At 43.3% G+C, this 16,226-nt stretch overlaps 1 protein-coding gene across 1 annotated transcript in view; it reads left to right on the forward strand.

Moving 5' to 3' along the window:
- Positions 1-9,489, forward strand: part of LOC134223950 (protein winged eye) — a 77,284-nt gene extending 67,795 nt beyond the window's left edge. Inside the window, exons 12-13 of the mRNA XM_062703175.1 lie at positions 7,338-7,499; positions 7,573-9,489. Coding sequence (XP_062559159.1) covers positions 7,338-7,499; positions 7,573-7,821 — 411 coding nt within the window. The 3' untranslated portion in view covers positions 7,822-9,489. The remainder of the gene's footprint in view (positions 1-7,337; positions 7,500-7,572) is intronic.
- The last annotated feature ends 6,737 nt before the right edge of the window (positions 9,490-16,226 follow it).

Here is a 16,226-nt window from a genome sequence, read left to right on the forward strand (position 1 = left end):
TTGAACATGGAGATATGGCCAAAAATCGGTACTGTACCCGTATAATACCTTATTGGTTAAGATACTTGCACCTTACCGTTAATCAATAATGCGGAAATAGCTGCTTAATAATCAATTAAAGGCAAATGCAATTGAAACAAGAAAATCAGTATACTTTATATTTTCTTACTTATCATGTTTGAGCGCATTTGTCTACCTTCCATATCTTCAGGAAGGAGAATGCTCTTTGTGTGCAGGGAGCTACACCATTTTTAGTACTATTTTTAGTACAGACTGGATAAGGTGAAACAAAACCTTATTTTTTTGGAAAATAACACTTTAAAAAATTGGAACAAAAATCAATGAGCCTCATCAGATCCAACTGAGCTTTAGCCACTGGCTTCTTCTATATAAAATTAGCTTTCTGAATCACGTAAATCTAGCTGCCAAAATGTGCCAATAAGGGTGATATTTTTTCATGAAATTGACATATTTTTCCGATAAATGTGTTCCAATTGATAGAAATGTCAATAAAAAAGGCCATATTATCTTCAGATTAGCGTATGTCAGTGCTATTCAATGTTTCGTGATACAAAACGGGTCAAAACATTGTATTTTTGTATTAGTTTAAGACTGGAATATCGAAAAACAACGATTCAGCACTTAAAATTAGGAGAAAAACATACAGTATCTTCAACAAAATTTCTCAAAACACAATATTCTAAAACATTGTCAAAAACCCGAACAAAAAAAAATTGTAGAAAAAAAATTTTTTTGCTCGGGTATCGCATTAAAACATAATAGTGGATTTCACGCTCTAGATTTTGTCGGGCAGCTTTTTGAACACATTCTATGAACAAATCATGGATCTAAATCTGTATTAAACGCCACAATGAGGTTTTGACTGTCTCTTTTCTGAGTTGTTCCAATGTGTACCGGTCTTATCAGCATCTTGTACATGACACATTTTGTGCGGGGGCCGGAGACGAGCCAGCCTCGGGCTGAAAGTCTCCTTAATAAAGACATAAAAAATCATAAGGGTTGTGTACAAGACACGACCGCCCGACGTAAACTACGTAAAACAGTTTGGTGAAATGAAAAATCTAGTGCCAGTGCAAGAATACATATTTGCAGCAGCTCTCTACAATACGCGCTCGTTATTCTGCTACGAACGGCAACGTAATTCTGCTACGACGTCGTACTTTGAACAAATTCGTCTCGCCTCAATTTTCCTATGTTTAAAATGGTGTCCATGAGAAGAATCGATTAATTCCTAATAATGCATATTTCGAATCACTAACGACCACACGACCCACGCCATAGGCTTGAATAACAAAACCAAATAAGAATCATCCATGCGAATACATATTTGTAGCATCTCCTCCGACGCGCTCGTGATTCTGCTACGGACGCCAGGCAACTTTATGGCGTCTCCAAGCGGTTAATTTGCACTTTGAAAAAGTTCGCCTCTGCCTCAATCTTCGCTTTGTATAGAAATGGAGGTCCTGAAAAGAACCGATTTTCCAATATCTCATATGTATTTGGAATAAAATTTGCTCAGCAACTCCGCCGATGCTTAGAGATGTCGTAAAATCTCGATTAATCGATTAGTAACTAATCGATTACTCTCAATTCTTGACAATTATTGAATCGATTCATCGTTGAGTAGTAATCGAATCAAAATTAATCGATTATCATAACGATGAATCGATTAATTGAAGTAATCGAAATCTAATAGTATTGAATCGATTAATCGTTGGGAAATAATCGATTAAAAATTAATCGATTATCACAACAAATAATCGATTAATCGAAGTAATCGATTAATTTGCGGCATCTCTACCGATGCTGGGACCGCTCTCCGCGATATTTCAAATGAAACGCCACGCGCGCGGGAAAGCAGTTTTCTTATAATCACTAAAGATGGCTCATTAGTCCCGCCTCTTTGTTATCCGGTATGACTGCAAATATTGTGTACCCGTCTCACACTTACTAAAGGGGCGTGACTACAGGTTTAACTTTATTGATTACAAGAAAGCAGCTCTTCCGCGCGCGCATTTCGTTCGAGATGTCGCGAAAAGCAGATCGTAGTCCCACCATCGGCTTCGGCGGAGCTGCTACCGGAAATTTCATTCTCATCGATGGTGTGGTTCATGCGGTCGTTCGCGCTCAGATTAAATTTTCTTGTCTGAAGTACTAATGATTGGCTACCATCAGAAAAAGTAGCTCTTAAGTCACAACTTGAGGCGAGATGAATTTTGTTCAAAGTAAAACTTAATTGCTTGGTGATGGCAGATTGTTTTCCATCGGTAGCAGAATTACAAGCGCGCGTTATAAAAAGACGCTGCCGATAATTATTCGCGTGGATAGCAGTAACATTCAAGTGAAATTTCCCCTCAAGATTATAATTCTAGTAGGTAGCCTGCTACTTATACCAAACAATTATGCTTTGTTCTATCAAAAAAGTTCGTTCTATATCAACTTTCTCAATCCTTTATCAATCACTGAATCATTGTTTAAAATTAAATCCACAGCAAGAAGAGTAGTTAAGTGCTAGACAAACATCATATAATTGAGCTCAGAATCACGCTAGAATGTTTCACTGAAAAATTTTCTAGTTCCTAGCGGTTGCACTATAGACAAATTATTTCAACTTAACCTTCCTCCCAAACATAATGGTGGTTCTGGAAAGATCCGATTCATTCCCAATTATGTGCCTCACCAACAACAACTACTGGACTGCGCGACAGCCATCTGATGATTCGGCTCTATGCACGCCGTTAATTGCCAGATCCAAAATTCTGCTTGTAACACGGATGTAAAGATGTACTGCTGTTCCCACGACCGCCACAACTATCAAACAAAAAATTTTCATCCGCACCACCACAGCCGTTGTCGCTAGGACCGCTTCTGGACGCCTTGGTCCGCTTTCCATGAAATCCAGAATAAAAATGACGCGCGCACGCGAAACACGGGGCTTTTTATACACAGGAAAAACGAAGCAGTGGATCAAAAGGCCGGTACCTTACTGCAATCTGATGTCCGTGTTGGGGATTTATGAACGGGATTGATAATTTCTGAATTTTCACCCGATTTGGAAAGAAATAGCATTTTCAATAGTTTGCCGTTGATAATGAATAGTTTTAATACAATTAGCAAATTGGTGGAAAGTTTCCAAATCTATTAATAACAAAATCTCGAAAATCCGTCGAAAGGTAAAGTCGCTATTACCGTTTGAAATCTTACATGATTTCGTGACGGTTCCCAATTTGGAAATTGTCATTTTGCACCCTGTATCCGAGGCTTTCTTTTAGACGTAGTTAACGTCAAAATGCGCGAACAAAAAACACGTCCGTACGTGCTGCTGTCTCGAACTGGAATGGGCCACGTGCGCGCGGGAGAGCAGTTTTCTTATAATCAATAAAGATGGCTCATTAGTCCCGCCTCTTTGTTGTCCGGTATGACTGCAAATATTGTGTAACCGTCACACACCCCCCAAAGGGGCGTGGCTACAGGTTCAACTTTATTGATTACAAGAAAGCAGCTTTTCCGCGCGCGCGAGCCATTTCGTTCGAGGTGTCGCGGAGAGCAGACCGTGGTACCACCTTCGGCATCGGCGGAGCTCCTACCGGAAATTTTATTCCCGGCGATGGTGTGGGTCGCGCGGTCGTCGTTATCAACATTAGCAGCGTTCAGATTAAATTTTCTTGTCCGAAAAAGGGGGAATGACGGCTTTGGCAGGTTTTGTTCTATTATTGTCAGGGGGTTTGTTGACCAAATTCCATGTAATTTGGCCACAATATTCTTTGATATGCTATGATATGATATGATATTTGAAATGAGGTACTAACGATCGACTACCATCAATGAAAGTGGCTCATGGGAGCGTCCACAAATTACGTAACGCTTAGAGGGGGGGGGGGGTTGGGCGAAGTGTGACGACCCATACATAATTTTAGATGCTTCATACAAAAAGTGTGACATAAGTGGGGGGTTAAAATGCCCAATTTTTGCGTTACGTAGGTAAAGGATCTTCCTTAAGGTGACTCGGGAGGCACTACACACCGTGCTGTTTTTCCTATCTTTTGTCTGTTGCTAGCATTGTTACCTCGTAACTTAGGAATGGCGTATTTCGGTTTTTAGTTGTCTGATGTAACTGTAAATGTATCAGCATGTAGATTGCGAGTAAGCACGCGCCGGTGATACTTTTTTAAAATCATATTTGTTGTAGAAAAAAAATTAAGCATTAATGATAATCAATAGTATCAATAGAATTGGCAAATTGCTGAAGGGTTTCCGAATCGATTGATAAGCAAATGTCGAAAATAAGATAAAGACGCTATTAGCGTTTGAAATCTATCCTAATTTTTGTGACAGTCTCGAATTTGGAAATTTCCGTTTTAAACCCTGTATCTGAGTCTTCCCCTTAGACGTAGTTTACGTCAAAAAATCTGTAGCAAGCATCAATACTGACGCCATACAATTTTCTTCAGTCATAATGCGAATCAATTGTTTGCATGGTCTTCTTCCGATACTTGCTTGGGATTCAACTACCGACGTTAGCGTTGCGCGTTGAATAAAGTTCATCTCGGAACCGATTTCTTTTTCAATCATCAAAAGGAAAAATACAAAATTAGAGTCTCGCGGAAGAATTTCATGTTGTGCCGACAACATCCAAATCATTGCAAACGCCACATTAGTGAATAAATTGCTGTAGCAATCTTCCGATGACAGCCTATGCTCGGACGGGCACTAATGCTACGATTCCGCTACCGATGCCAAACAATTATGCTTTGTTCTATGAAGAAAGTTCGTCTAATACCAACATTCTCAATCACTAAATTCATATAACTCCGAATTACGCTAGAAAATTCACCGAAGAATTTCACTTGCACTTTAGGAAAATTATTTCAACTTAACCTTCCTCCCAAATATAATGATGGTCCTGAAAAGAACCGATTAATTGCCACTTTTGTGCCTTATTAACAGCAGCCACTGGGCTGCGCGACCGCCATCCGATGATTCGACTCAACGAACGCTGTCGATTGCCAGATCCGCCGAAGATGGGACACGGATGAAAATGATGTGCTGCTTCCACGACCGCCACCACCACCGACCGAAAAAATTTCGTCCGCACCACCACTCCGCTGAGACAGCCGTTGTCACTGGGACCGCTTCTGGACGCCCTGGTCCGCTCGCTGTGACATCCAGAATGAAAATGACGCGCGCACGCGAAACACGGGGCTTTTTATACACAGGGAAAACGAAGCAGTGGATCAAAAGGCCCGTACCTTACTGCAATCTGATGTCCGTGTTGGGGATTTATGAACGGAATTAAATTTTTCACCCGGTTTGGAAAGAAACAACATTTTCAATAGTTTAACGTTGATAATCAATAGTATCAATATAATAGGCAAATTGCTGGAGAGTTTCTGAATCGATTGATAAGCAAATGTCGAAAATCCATCGAAAGATAAAGACGCTATTAGCGTTTGAAATCTATCCTAATTTCGTGACGGTCTCGAATTTGGAAATTTCGGTTTTACACCCTGAGTCTTCCCCTTAGACGTAGTTTACGTCAAAAAAAATTGTGCGGTGATGAATCGTAGTAGGCCCGACTTCCACAGATGATGCGCCTTCGTATTTCACGACTAACATTGTTATCACCCAGGATAGACGAATTCCTCGACCACCTCAAAGTTATCCTCGTCTATCGTAACACTGCTTCCCAGGCGGGCCCTGTCGCGCTCGGTTCCGTCCACAAGCATGTACTTTGTCTTTGACGCATTCACCACCAGTCCAACTTTTGTTGCTTCGCGTTTCAGGCGGGTGTACAGTTCTGCCACCTTTGCAAATGTTCGGCCGACAATGTCCATGTCATCCGCGAAACATATATCACTTTGTAGGCGGCATTAAGGAATTGATCGCTCGAAAGTTCTCACACTCCAGCTTGTCGCCTTTCTTGTAGATCGGGCATATAACCCCTTCCTTCCACTCCTCCGGTAGCTGTTCAGTTTCCCAGATTCTGACTATCAATTTGTGCAGGCATGTGGCAAGTTTTTCCGGGCCCATCTTGATGAGCTCAGCACCGATACCATCCTTACCAGTTGCTTTATTGGTCTTTAGCTGTTGAATGGCATCCTTAACTTCCCTCAAGGTGGGGGCTGGTTGGCTTCCATCGTCCGCTGAACTGACGTAGTCATCTCCGCTTCCTTGACTTTCACTGCCTGTACTCTCAGCGCCATTCAAATGTTCCTTTCGATCACCACACGTTCGTCCGTCAAGATGCACCCATCCTTATCCCGGCACATTTCGGCTCGCGGCACGAAGCCTTTTCGGGATGCGTTAAGCTTCTGATAGAACTTGCGTGTTTCTTGAGAACGGCACAGCTGTTCCATCTCTTCGCACTCCGCTTCTTCCAGGCGCCGTTTCTTCTTCTGAAAAAGGCGGTTTTGCTGTCTCCGCTTCCGTCTATAACATTTCACGTTCTGTCGGATACCTTGCTGCAGCGCGACCGCCCGCGCTACGTCCTTCTCCTCCAGAATATGTCTGCACTCTTCGTCGAACCAATCGTTCCGTCGACTTCGTCTCACAAACCTGACGTTGTTCTCCGCTGCGTCGTTAATGTTTTGGGCGCAGTTTAACCATCACCAGATAGTGGTCAGAGTCGATGTTAGCGCCACGATATGTCCTGACGTCGATAATGTCGGAGAAGTGCCGTCCATCAATCAGAACGTGGTCGATTTGTGATTCTGTCTGCAGTAGTGATCTCCAGATGTACCGTTACGGAAGGCTGTGTTTGAAGTAGTTGCTTCGAATGGCCATATTCTTGGAGGCAGCTAAATCAATTAGTCGTAGGCCGTTTTCGTTCGTCAGCCGGTGAGCGCTGAACTTCCCAATAGTCGGTCTAAACTCTTCCTCTTGGCCAACCTGAGCGTTCAAATCTCCTATGATGATTTTGATGTCGTGGCTTGGGCAGCTGTCGTACTCACGTTCCAGCTGCGCGTAGAATGCGTCCTTATCATCATCAGTGCTTCCGGAGTGTGGGCTATGGACGTTGATTATGCTGAAGTTGAAGAACCGGCCTTTGATCCTCAACCTGCACATTCTTTCATTGATCGGCCACCACCCGATCACGCGCCTTTGCATATCGCCCATCATTATGAAAGCTGTTCCCAGCTCGTGTGTGTTGCCGCAGCTCTGGTAGATGTTATGATTACCTCTAAACGTTCGCACCATTGATCCCTTCCAACAAACCTCCTGCAGCGCTACGATGCCGAATCCACGGTCCTTGAGCAATATTGCCCCATCCTACCCTAACTAATTTTAATCATTCTTATTTAAATTCTGCTTTTCAGGTCGGTGATAGTGCCGTGTTCCTCTCTACCGGTCGCCCCGATCGGCCCTACATCGGGCACATCGAGTCCATGTGGGAAACTTCCACCAACAATATGGTGGTTCGCGTCAAATGGTTCTACCATCCGGAAGAAACCGAAGGCTGTCCCAATTTAAAATACCCGGTAGGTCAATCAAAGTCTGACGATCGAACATTCGATCTAAATTACTAACTATTTTTCCTATCCATCCATGTAGGGCGCCCTCTTCCAGTCGCCGCACGAGGACGAAAACGATGTACAAACGATTTCGCACAAGTGCGAAGTGCTGGCGCTCAAGGAGTACACCGCCAAGTTCGGTGCCGACCCGAAGCAGTACAGTGCCATCTATGACAACAACGATACGTACTATCTGGCCGGGTACTACGACCCGACGGTGATCACCATCAAGATGCAGCCGGATATCGAGGTTCTGCCCGGCGAGGAGAAATGGGTCAAGGCGGAGTGAACGCAAGCAGTGGAGGTGCGTGGTGTGCAATGTTATAAAGGTACTCCTGCGTGAGACAGCAATATTTAGAATGGGAAGTCGGCAGTGCCGACTGTTACTGTGAATAAGATTAACAAAAAGACTACTGCACAGTTGTTGAACTTTTTTAAGAATAATTTGAATTTAATGTTGCCGCAAAATGCGACAATTATTCTCAACGGAAAGAAATCCAGGATACCTGGATTAGCTATACTGAATCATGTGAACTAGTGTCACTTTATAAAAGTGTTTTAGAATAAGAAACTGTACAGATAAATCTTTGAGATTCTTCGTAGGCTTGTAGTTAAGTGTAAATAGACATGTGAAGTGTAAAATGATTGAATTATCGATGTTAATATTCTCCTAAAGCATCTGAAATACAATATCAATAGCAGTAAGCAAAAATATATTTTTCTACGTGAAGAGATTTTTATGCTTATCGTGGATATATATCTAGCGAGTCAGGCGAATTCAAAAAAGAGCTTTTTGGAACGAAATTTGATATACCTCTGCTATACATTGTATGCATCCGTGAACAAAACAACATTTTGGAGTGATATTAGAACAACAAAAATAAGCTATAAAACCATTTGAACTTGTCTAAAACAACGTCCAGATCTGTCTTATTTATTTAAATACGTTTGAATGTACAGCAGGGGTGCCAACCAAATTCAAAATTCAACTTTAGGGATGTACCTAACAGATTTGCTGCAACACGCAACCGTTACTGGAATTAACTTACTTAAGCGAAGTTCTTTCAACTTGATCTCCTAAACGTTAAAACACATTCAATCGGTACAATTAAATCCGTTTTTGAGCGAATGCTCCTAGTATTAATAATGACAATTTGTTAACGAATCTACATTCATAGCAGGATAGAGAAACAATCGGCACTACACTCAGAGCAAACAATAGCATGGGCTAATTTATTGAAACTAGACTAGAACTACTACAATTATCAAACATAACACACCATAGCGTAACAAAATGCTCTTAAGTAGAAGTTCTGTAACGATATTCTCGATTTGCATTCGATCTTTGCCGGATCATTACTGTTTGAGTCAAATGGCAATCGAAGGCGGCAAACTAGAAACCCAGTGGCAAACGATTACGATTTTTTCGTTGTTTTCTGTTAAAAGTCGGTGTAAATATTAGATTTAACTCTTCGAATCTAAAGTAAAACGCAACGAGCTTCTAAATGCTATGCTACAAGTGTAGCTCCGCCCCCTTACTCCCATTTCCCTTCGGAGGATACAGACGTCACATGCGAATGTTTTGTTGAGTTGACCATGTTCTTAGCGCTAGGTTATTAAGGTGTACAATAATTTATGAAATTGAAGAATTCACTTCGCTGCAAATTGATTATTACCTATGATTATTATCAGCATCCTTATTAAATGTGGACTATTATTAGCTTAGTATGACTTATTCATACGAAAGGAATATCGGAAATCAAAAGCAACATTTGTGTGCTGGGTGAGAGAACCGTGCGAATGACAACGAGAGATAAGCATTTACAAGGATCAGAGTGGTCTTTTAAAAGTATTGAACGATGGACAAGTCAAGCGAACGTTTAATTCATAGACGGTATGATTTCCATGGATGTATGTGTAACTTAAAAATTATAAAAATCATTCTTGAAATTGGAAACTGTTTGTGTTGGTTTATTCTACTGATGACATGCCTCAATTGTTTGAGTTCGGTAATCTGTTGATTCATTGCAACCTGGGCCCTGTCCAAATTCGTACCAAATGCTCGGAGCCTCGATTTAAACATTTTGAAGACATGCTGCGAACGTTGGACAATGGTTGCTGTTTAGGAACGCACCAATAAGTCCCCACACCTTTTTGAGGTCGGTCACTGGCTACGTTACTGGAGGAAAAGACGAAAACAGCAGTACGAATAATCAACAGGAATCCACCATCATTAGTTGGTTGTAGGGGAACTGGGGGTAGGACGCCCACGTTAAGGAAAATGCCATTTTTATCAATGAAAACCACCATTTCAGCCAGTTTTCATCAGCGCATACTAAAGAACAGCATATCTGCGACTGACTACCGATGACAGATATCTAATTGTACATTTTATTGCACAGAAATTTGATTTTTAAAAGCACCCGAAAAATATTGATTTTGAAACCATGCGGGGTGAGATGCGCCAGTGGATGGGTTAAAACGCGCATGTGTTTATCGTACTGATTTTCATTTTAATTGCCTACATTAAGGCAATTAACCGAATGTTTCAGCTGTTTCAGTCATACGAAATGAGCATGGGCGTACTGCCCCACACCGACCTCAGAAGTTTGAAGGCCCATCAAATCGTTTTAAGACCAATTTTGACGACGATTTCGTGTAACATAAAGAACACGAGTAAGCAGCATGGCTCATGGCTCAATTTGAATTAACCAATGAATAACAGCGATAGAAAGACTAAATTTCACCGAGCTAGAATTGCATCAAATCATCATTTTTCGAGTTTTTCATGTGTAACTAGAGAAAAATCATGAAATATATGTATCCAATGGCAATATTTTTCATTGATTCATCGTATAGACTATTTAAAATAATCACAATGGGGATATTTAACCTTATTCAGGGGTGGCGCGTTTTAACCCCTATGGGCGTGTTACCCCCACTTCCCCTAAAAGGATCACCATACCGAATAGCCAAACTTGTAATGTCTAGTCTGTAAGAATGTAATAAATGTTAAGAGTTAAATGTCTAAAATGTGTAGTGTAATGTAGAAAAATAAATGTGGTGTATTGCGAGCAAATAAATGTAGTTTTGGCAGTGTAAAAGTGCGTTCGGATTATTTGGTAAAGGCGAGAAAACCGAAGAAGGAACCCCAAAGTATCCAAGGAACCCAACACCCCACCAACCGAAAACCAAAAATTACCCGGAACCAGTGCCAATCGAAGGTAACGGTCCAACATCCCTACATTTGGTCCTTCGAACCGGATGTCTGAAGACATTCAGCAGCCAAAAAACCCGCACTTGGAGGATTCAATCATCGCCATTGAGAATCGCACTTATCCGAAGCACTAAAACGCCATAACCTTTCCACTCGAAAACAAATAATCGCCATCGCGAAAACCCGCAGCCGATCGCAAATTGGATCATCATCACCACCCTGTGTGAGAACCCATCACGACCGTCGTCATCAATCAGCTGTTCACTTACTGCTGTAAGCACCCAGATTCCGACGTTCTTCATCACCAACCAATGGGCAAGGTGTCCTGGTCTGTTCAGGTAAATATATTTGAACGGAATATGTCCTGTCGAAGCTAGGATTCTGGATCTCTACTACAAAAAATCTTCATTTTCACACGCGAAAATTCGACGATCAATGTGCGACACATGTGCGAATCGAGTGGACACGCACACAACCGAGACACTACACTGGCATCCATCCCGAACCGAATCCAACAACAACAAGGCGCTGAATGCAATCGAAAACCATGATGATTATCCCGAAAGAGATGAAAGCTGTAGCAAGGAGCATGCAGAGTATGGTAACCGCTATTACGAGTACAAGGCGAGGATTTTGGATCGACTGAAGCAGCTAGAGCAATCTAGACAGGCCACTTCCGATCGAGCACAGGGCTCTGGGATGCATGATGTGGAGGAACACAGGCGTCTACCGCAGATCAAGCTGCAAACCTTTGATGGAAACATCGATGAATGGCTAAGTTTTCGTGACCTGTACACTTCGTCGATTCACCTGAAAGCGGACTTACCTGATGTCGAAAAGTTCCATTATCTGAAGGGCTGCTTGGCGGGGAAAGCCAAGTCGTTGATAGATCCACTAGCCATCACCAATATCAACTACAAAGTAGTCTGGAAGACGCTTATGAACCAGTACAACGACAACAAGTTGCTGAAAAGACGTCAGGTGCAAACCTTGTTCAAACTACCGTCTCTTGGAAAGGAATCTGTCCAACCAGCAGATTACAAGGACTTGATACTTACTTGATACTTGATGGGCTACAGCTCTACGGTGAACCTACGCCGAATGGAGTATCCTTCTCCACTGGACTCGATCCTGGGCCAATCGCTTCCAGTCGCCCTGAACATTGAGCGCCCTCAGGTCCTCTTCAACTGCAAAAAGCCATCGTGTACGCGGCCTTCCACGAAGCCTGCGGCCTCTTCCGGGTTCTCTACTAAATATTATCTTCGCTTGACGTTCTTCCGGCACACGAACAACGTGACCAGCCCACCGTAGTCTGCCGTGTTGTATAAGCTTAATAATATCCAGCCCTTTATACACCTGGTTCAATTCGTGATTCATGCGACGCCGCCAGATACCGTTCTCCTGTTTACCGCCGAGTATTGTCCGCAGCCCCTTACGCTCAAACACTCCGAAAGCTCTCCGTTCAGCCTCCTTCAACATCCATGTGTCATAGCCAAATAAAGCCACCGGAAGAATCAGAGTAGTATACAGCGCGAGTTTTGTTTTCTTTTGCAGACTACGGGACTTAAGCTGGCTACGAAGTCCGTAATAAGCCCTATTTGCAGCTGCAATACGCCTTTTCACCTCGCGGGTAACATCATTATCGCACGTCACTAATGTTCCAAGATACACAAATTCTTCTACCACTTCAAATTTTTCACCATCCAGCACCATTTCGCTACCACCACCACCACTAATGAACCCACGTTGATTGCCAGCGACCATGTACTTCGTTTTGCTGGTATTGATCGTGAGTCCAATCCTCGCTGTCTCCCTCTTAAAAGGCACAAAAGCCTCTTCCACGGCACGTCGATCAATTCCGATAATATCGATATCGTCCGCAAATCCCAGGAGCATATGCGATTTTGTGATAATGGTACCGCTTCTTTGCACACCAGCTCTCCTAATCGCTCCCTCGAGCGCTATATTGAACAGTAGATTCGAGAGTGCATCACCCTGCTTTAATCCATCTAAGATATCAAATGACGTCGATATTTCATCCGCACTTGATTTCGATCCGTCCAACGTTTCACGAATCAGCCGTATCTGTTTCGCCGGAAAATCATGTTCAAGCCATAATTTGCCATAATTCATTCCGTTTCACTGAATCGTACGCCGCCTTGAAATCAATAAACAGATGATGTGTCTGCAAGTTGTACTCCCGGAATTTATCAAGGATTTGTCTCAGTGTAAACATTTGATCCGTCGTTGATCGGCCCTCACGAAAACCTGCTTGGTATTCGCCGACGAAGGACTCTTCAAGCGGTATCAATCTGTTGAACAGAATACGGGACATAATTTTGTACGCCGAATTAAGGAGGGTTATTCCTCGGTAATTGGCGCACTCCAGTCTGTGCCCTTTTCTTAAAGAGAGGGCAAATGAGGCCGTCCAACCAGCTAGCAGGCATTTCCTCGTCTTCCCATATTTTCGACATAATATGGTGCAGAACTCCATATAGCTGCTCACTGCCATGTTTGAGAAGTTCAGCCGGGAGCTGGTCCTTCCCCGCAGCCTTATTGTTTTTCAGCTCTTTGACAGCTTTTTTAACCTCATCTAGTGTAGGTGACTCCACAGCTTGTCCATCGTCGCTAATATTTATTCTGTTCACCGATGCACCGTCACTTCCTCCATTCAACAAAGTCTCGAAGTGTTGCTTCCACCTGGTAGCCACTTCAGTTTTATCTGTCAGCAAATTCCCTTGATGGTCGTTGCACATGACGGGAGATGGCGCTGTCTTTCTCCGCATGCCATTGACAGACTCATAAAACCTCCGCATATCGTTCTGCTCCATTTTTTCCTGCGCCTCACTAATAACTTGTTCTTCGTACTCTTTTTCTTCCTGCGGTGGGTTCGTTTTCGGCTGCTCTTGCTTCCTTGTACCGATCTCTATTCGATCGGGTACCTGACACCAACATCCGGCTTCTGGCAACGTTCTTCTCGTCTGTCACTCTCTTACACTCCACATCGAACCAACCCGTCTTGGGTCGCCTCTGTGCAGTGCCTACCACTTCTCGTGCTGTTGTGCTCACCGCTCCATGGATCGACTCCCATAGATCATTGATGTTGTCGCTAACGTTGATTGCACTTATCCGTTCGTCGAGCTTCTGGCGGTACTCAGGCGATACTCCTTCCGCCGACAATCGCTGGATATTGTAACGCATCGTTCGCTGTGATCTCTCGTTCGATACAGTTGACAACCGTGATCGAATTTTACTGACAACGAGGTAGTGATCAGAGTCAATGTTCAATTACAAGGACTTGCTGTTGGTGGAAATCATGTGCTCCCGATTGGACCCAACCACAAGGCGCTGTTGGGAGAAGAATTCTGCTACAAAGGAGCAGGATAAGGTGAAGGATTTGATCGACTTTCTGCAGACCAGGATCAAGAATCTTGGAACCCTTCCGCTGAAACCTTCCGAGAAAAGAGAATCATCGAAGAAACCATCGCTCACCCGATCGAGTCACAATGCAGTTTACAACACTGGGTTACGCTGCATAGCCTGTTCAGAATCACACCTACTCACACCTACTCTAATCACACCTTCCAGAATCACACCTACTTTTGTTCATTATGTACATTAATGACATGCGACGGGTCTTACGTTATTGTGATATTAATTTGTTTGCTGATGATACTGTAATATTCATTGCAGCTCAAAATCTGGAGGAAGCGATTGAGCACTTGAATGAAGATTTGCATTCTTTAAGTAGATGGTTGAAGTACAAACAGTTAAAATTGAATATTAGTAAAACAAAGTATATGGTTATTTCGCGAAATCGTTCAATTGATAATGTCTCTGTGAAAATTGATGACGAGACACTTGATCGCGTACGGAAATTAAATATTTTGGCGTGATTATTGATGATAAATTGAAATTTGACCAACATATTGACAATGTCATCAAGAAAATAGCCAAGAAGTATGGCATCCTATGTCGACTGAAAAACGAATTAAATACAGCTAGTAAAATACAGTTGTACAAATCAATCTTCTCACCTCACTTGCCCTTCCATTTTGTTTTTAGCAAATCAAACACAAATATCGAGATTGCAGCGCTTGCAGAATAAGATTATGCGTTTGATTTTAAGATGTAACAGATTCACTTCCTCAACTTTTTTGTTGGATGCATTGCAGCGGCTCTCGTTGAAGCAAAGATTTGTGTATTTAACAATGGTGTTCATTTTTAAAGTAGTAAATAGTTTACTGCCTCGATATTTGTGTGATCGAATTGACATTCATAGATATAACACTAGAAACGCGGAAGATGCAAGAACACATAACTTTTTGCATGGAGCTTCACAAAATTCTTTGTTTTGCCTTTCTCGTATACTAAGTATAAGTAAAGGCTATATGATCGCACCAAAAACAAACTTTTTATAGAAGGCCCGGAGACCCATAGTGTTATATACCGATCGACTCAGCTCGACGAATTGAGGTGATGTCTGTGTGTGTATGTGTGGGTGTGTGTGTGTTTTTTTACAAGGGTTTAAGGCTTTGGAAAAATCTGCGCGACAGACACCTCGAGCATCCACACTATGCTCGAAGGCGAACAGGGATGGGATCCTCCCGACCTGACCTGATGTGTCTCCCCGGATAAACCGGGTCCCTTATCCTCCTTGCCTCGATCCCCCCGGGACCAAGGGATGCTGCGACAAGGGGGGGGGGTGGTTGGAGGTCTGTGCTCATGCACTTCTTCTAAAAATCCGGCCCCTAGCTTAGGCTAGTTCGCCGACTGGCTTGCTGAGATCCACTGCTACGTTGTCTCAATCCCTCGGCGGTTGTGCCACAAACTTCCTCACTCGAATCCTCCTGTCTTCCCCCGGCGTCGAGAGTGGTCCACCAGTCCCGGTGAAGGAAACTTCCGCACTGATGACTACCGGCGACTATCGCAGGGGACGCTTTCGCGCATTGCACCGACTTCGTCTTCGGGTTGCAGAGGTGATCCGACAGTTCCGGTGGTGGATGACGTCCGCACTGGCGATGCCCTACATACCCGAGACACTTCCTTCTTCTTTCTTCAGCAGGTTTGTGTTTCAAGTGCCGAGGTCGGTCCGACGATTCCGGTTGGCAGAAGACTTCCGGTTCGCTGGCGCCCCGACGACTCGAGACCAAACACTGCTCACTGTGCTGGATTTCCCTCCGAACCGACGTTTATTTGCTGGTCCCTTCTCCATCTACGCTGTAGCTCAGACAGTATTTGCGTCACGACTCAACTTACCCCATTCCACGTACCTTCATCGTGACACATTCGCTCTGCGATGTTGTCCGCCCTTAGGGCAGGCATTCCTCTACGTGCTTCCGCAAACCTCGGGCAATCGAATACCAAGTGCTCTGGAGTCTCCTGTATGTTAATACACGCCGGACAGAATGGCGATGACGCATGGCCACACCGGTGAAGATAGTGGCGGAAACAACCGTGTCCGGACAGGAACTGTG

Source organism: Armigeres subalbatus, chromosome 3, assembly GCF_024139115.2.
Source record: "Armigeres subalbatus isolate Guangzhou_Male chromosome 3, GZ_Asu_2, whole genome shotgun sequence".
Taxonomy (NCBI): domain Eukaryota; kingdom Metazoa; phylum Arthropoda; class Insecta; order Diptera; family Culicidae; genus Armigeres; species Armigeres subalbatus.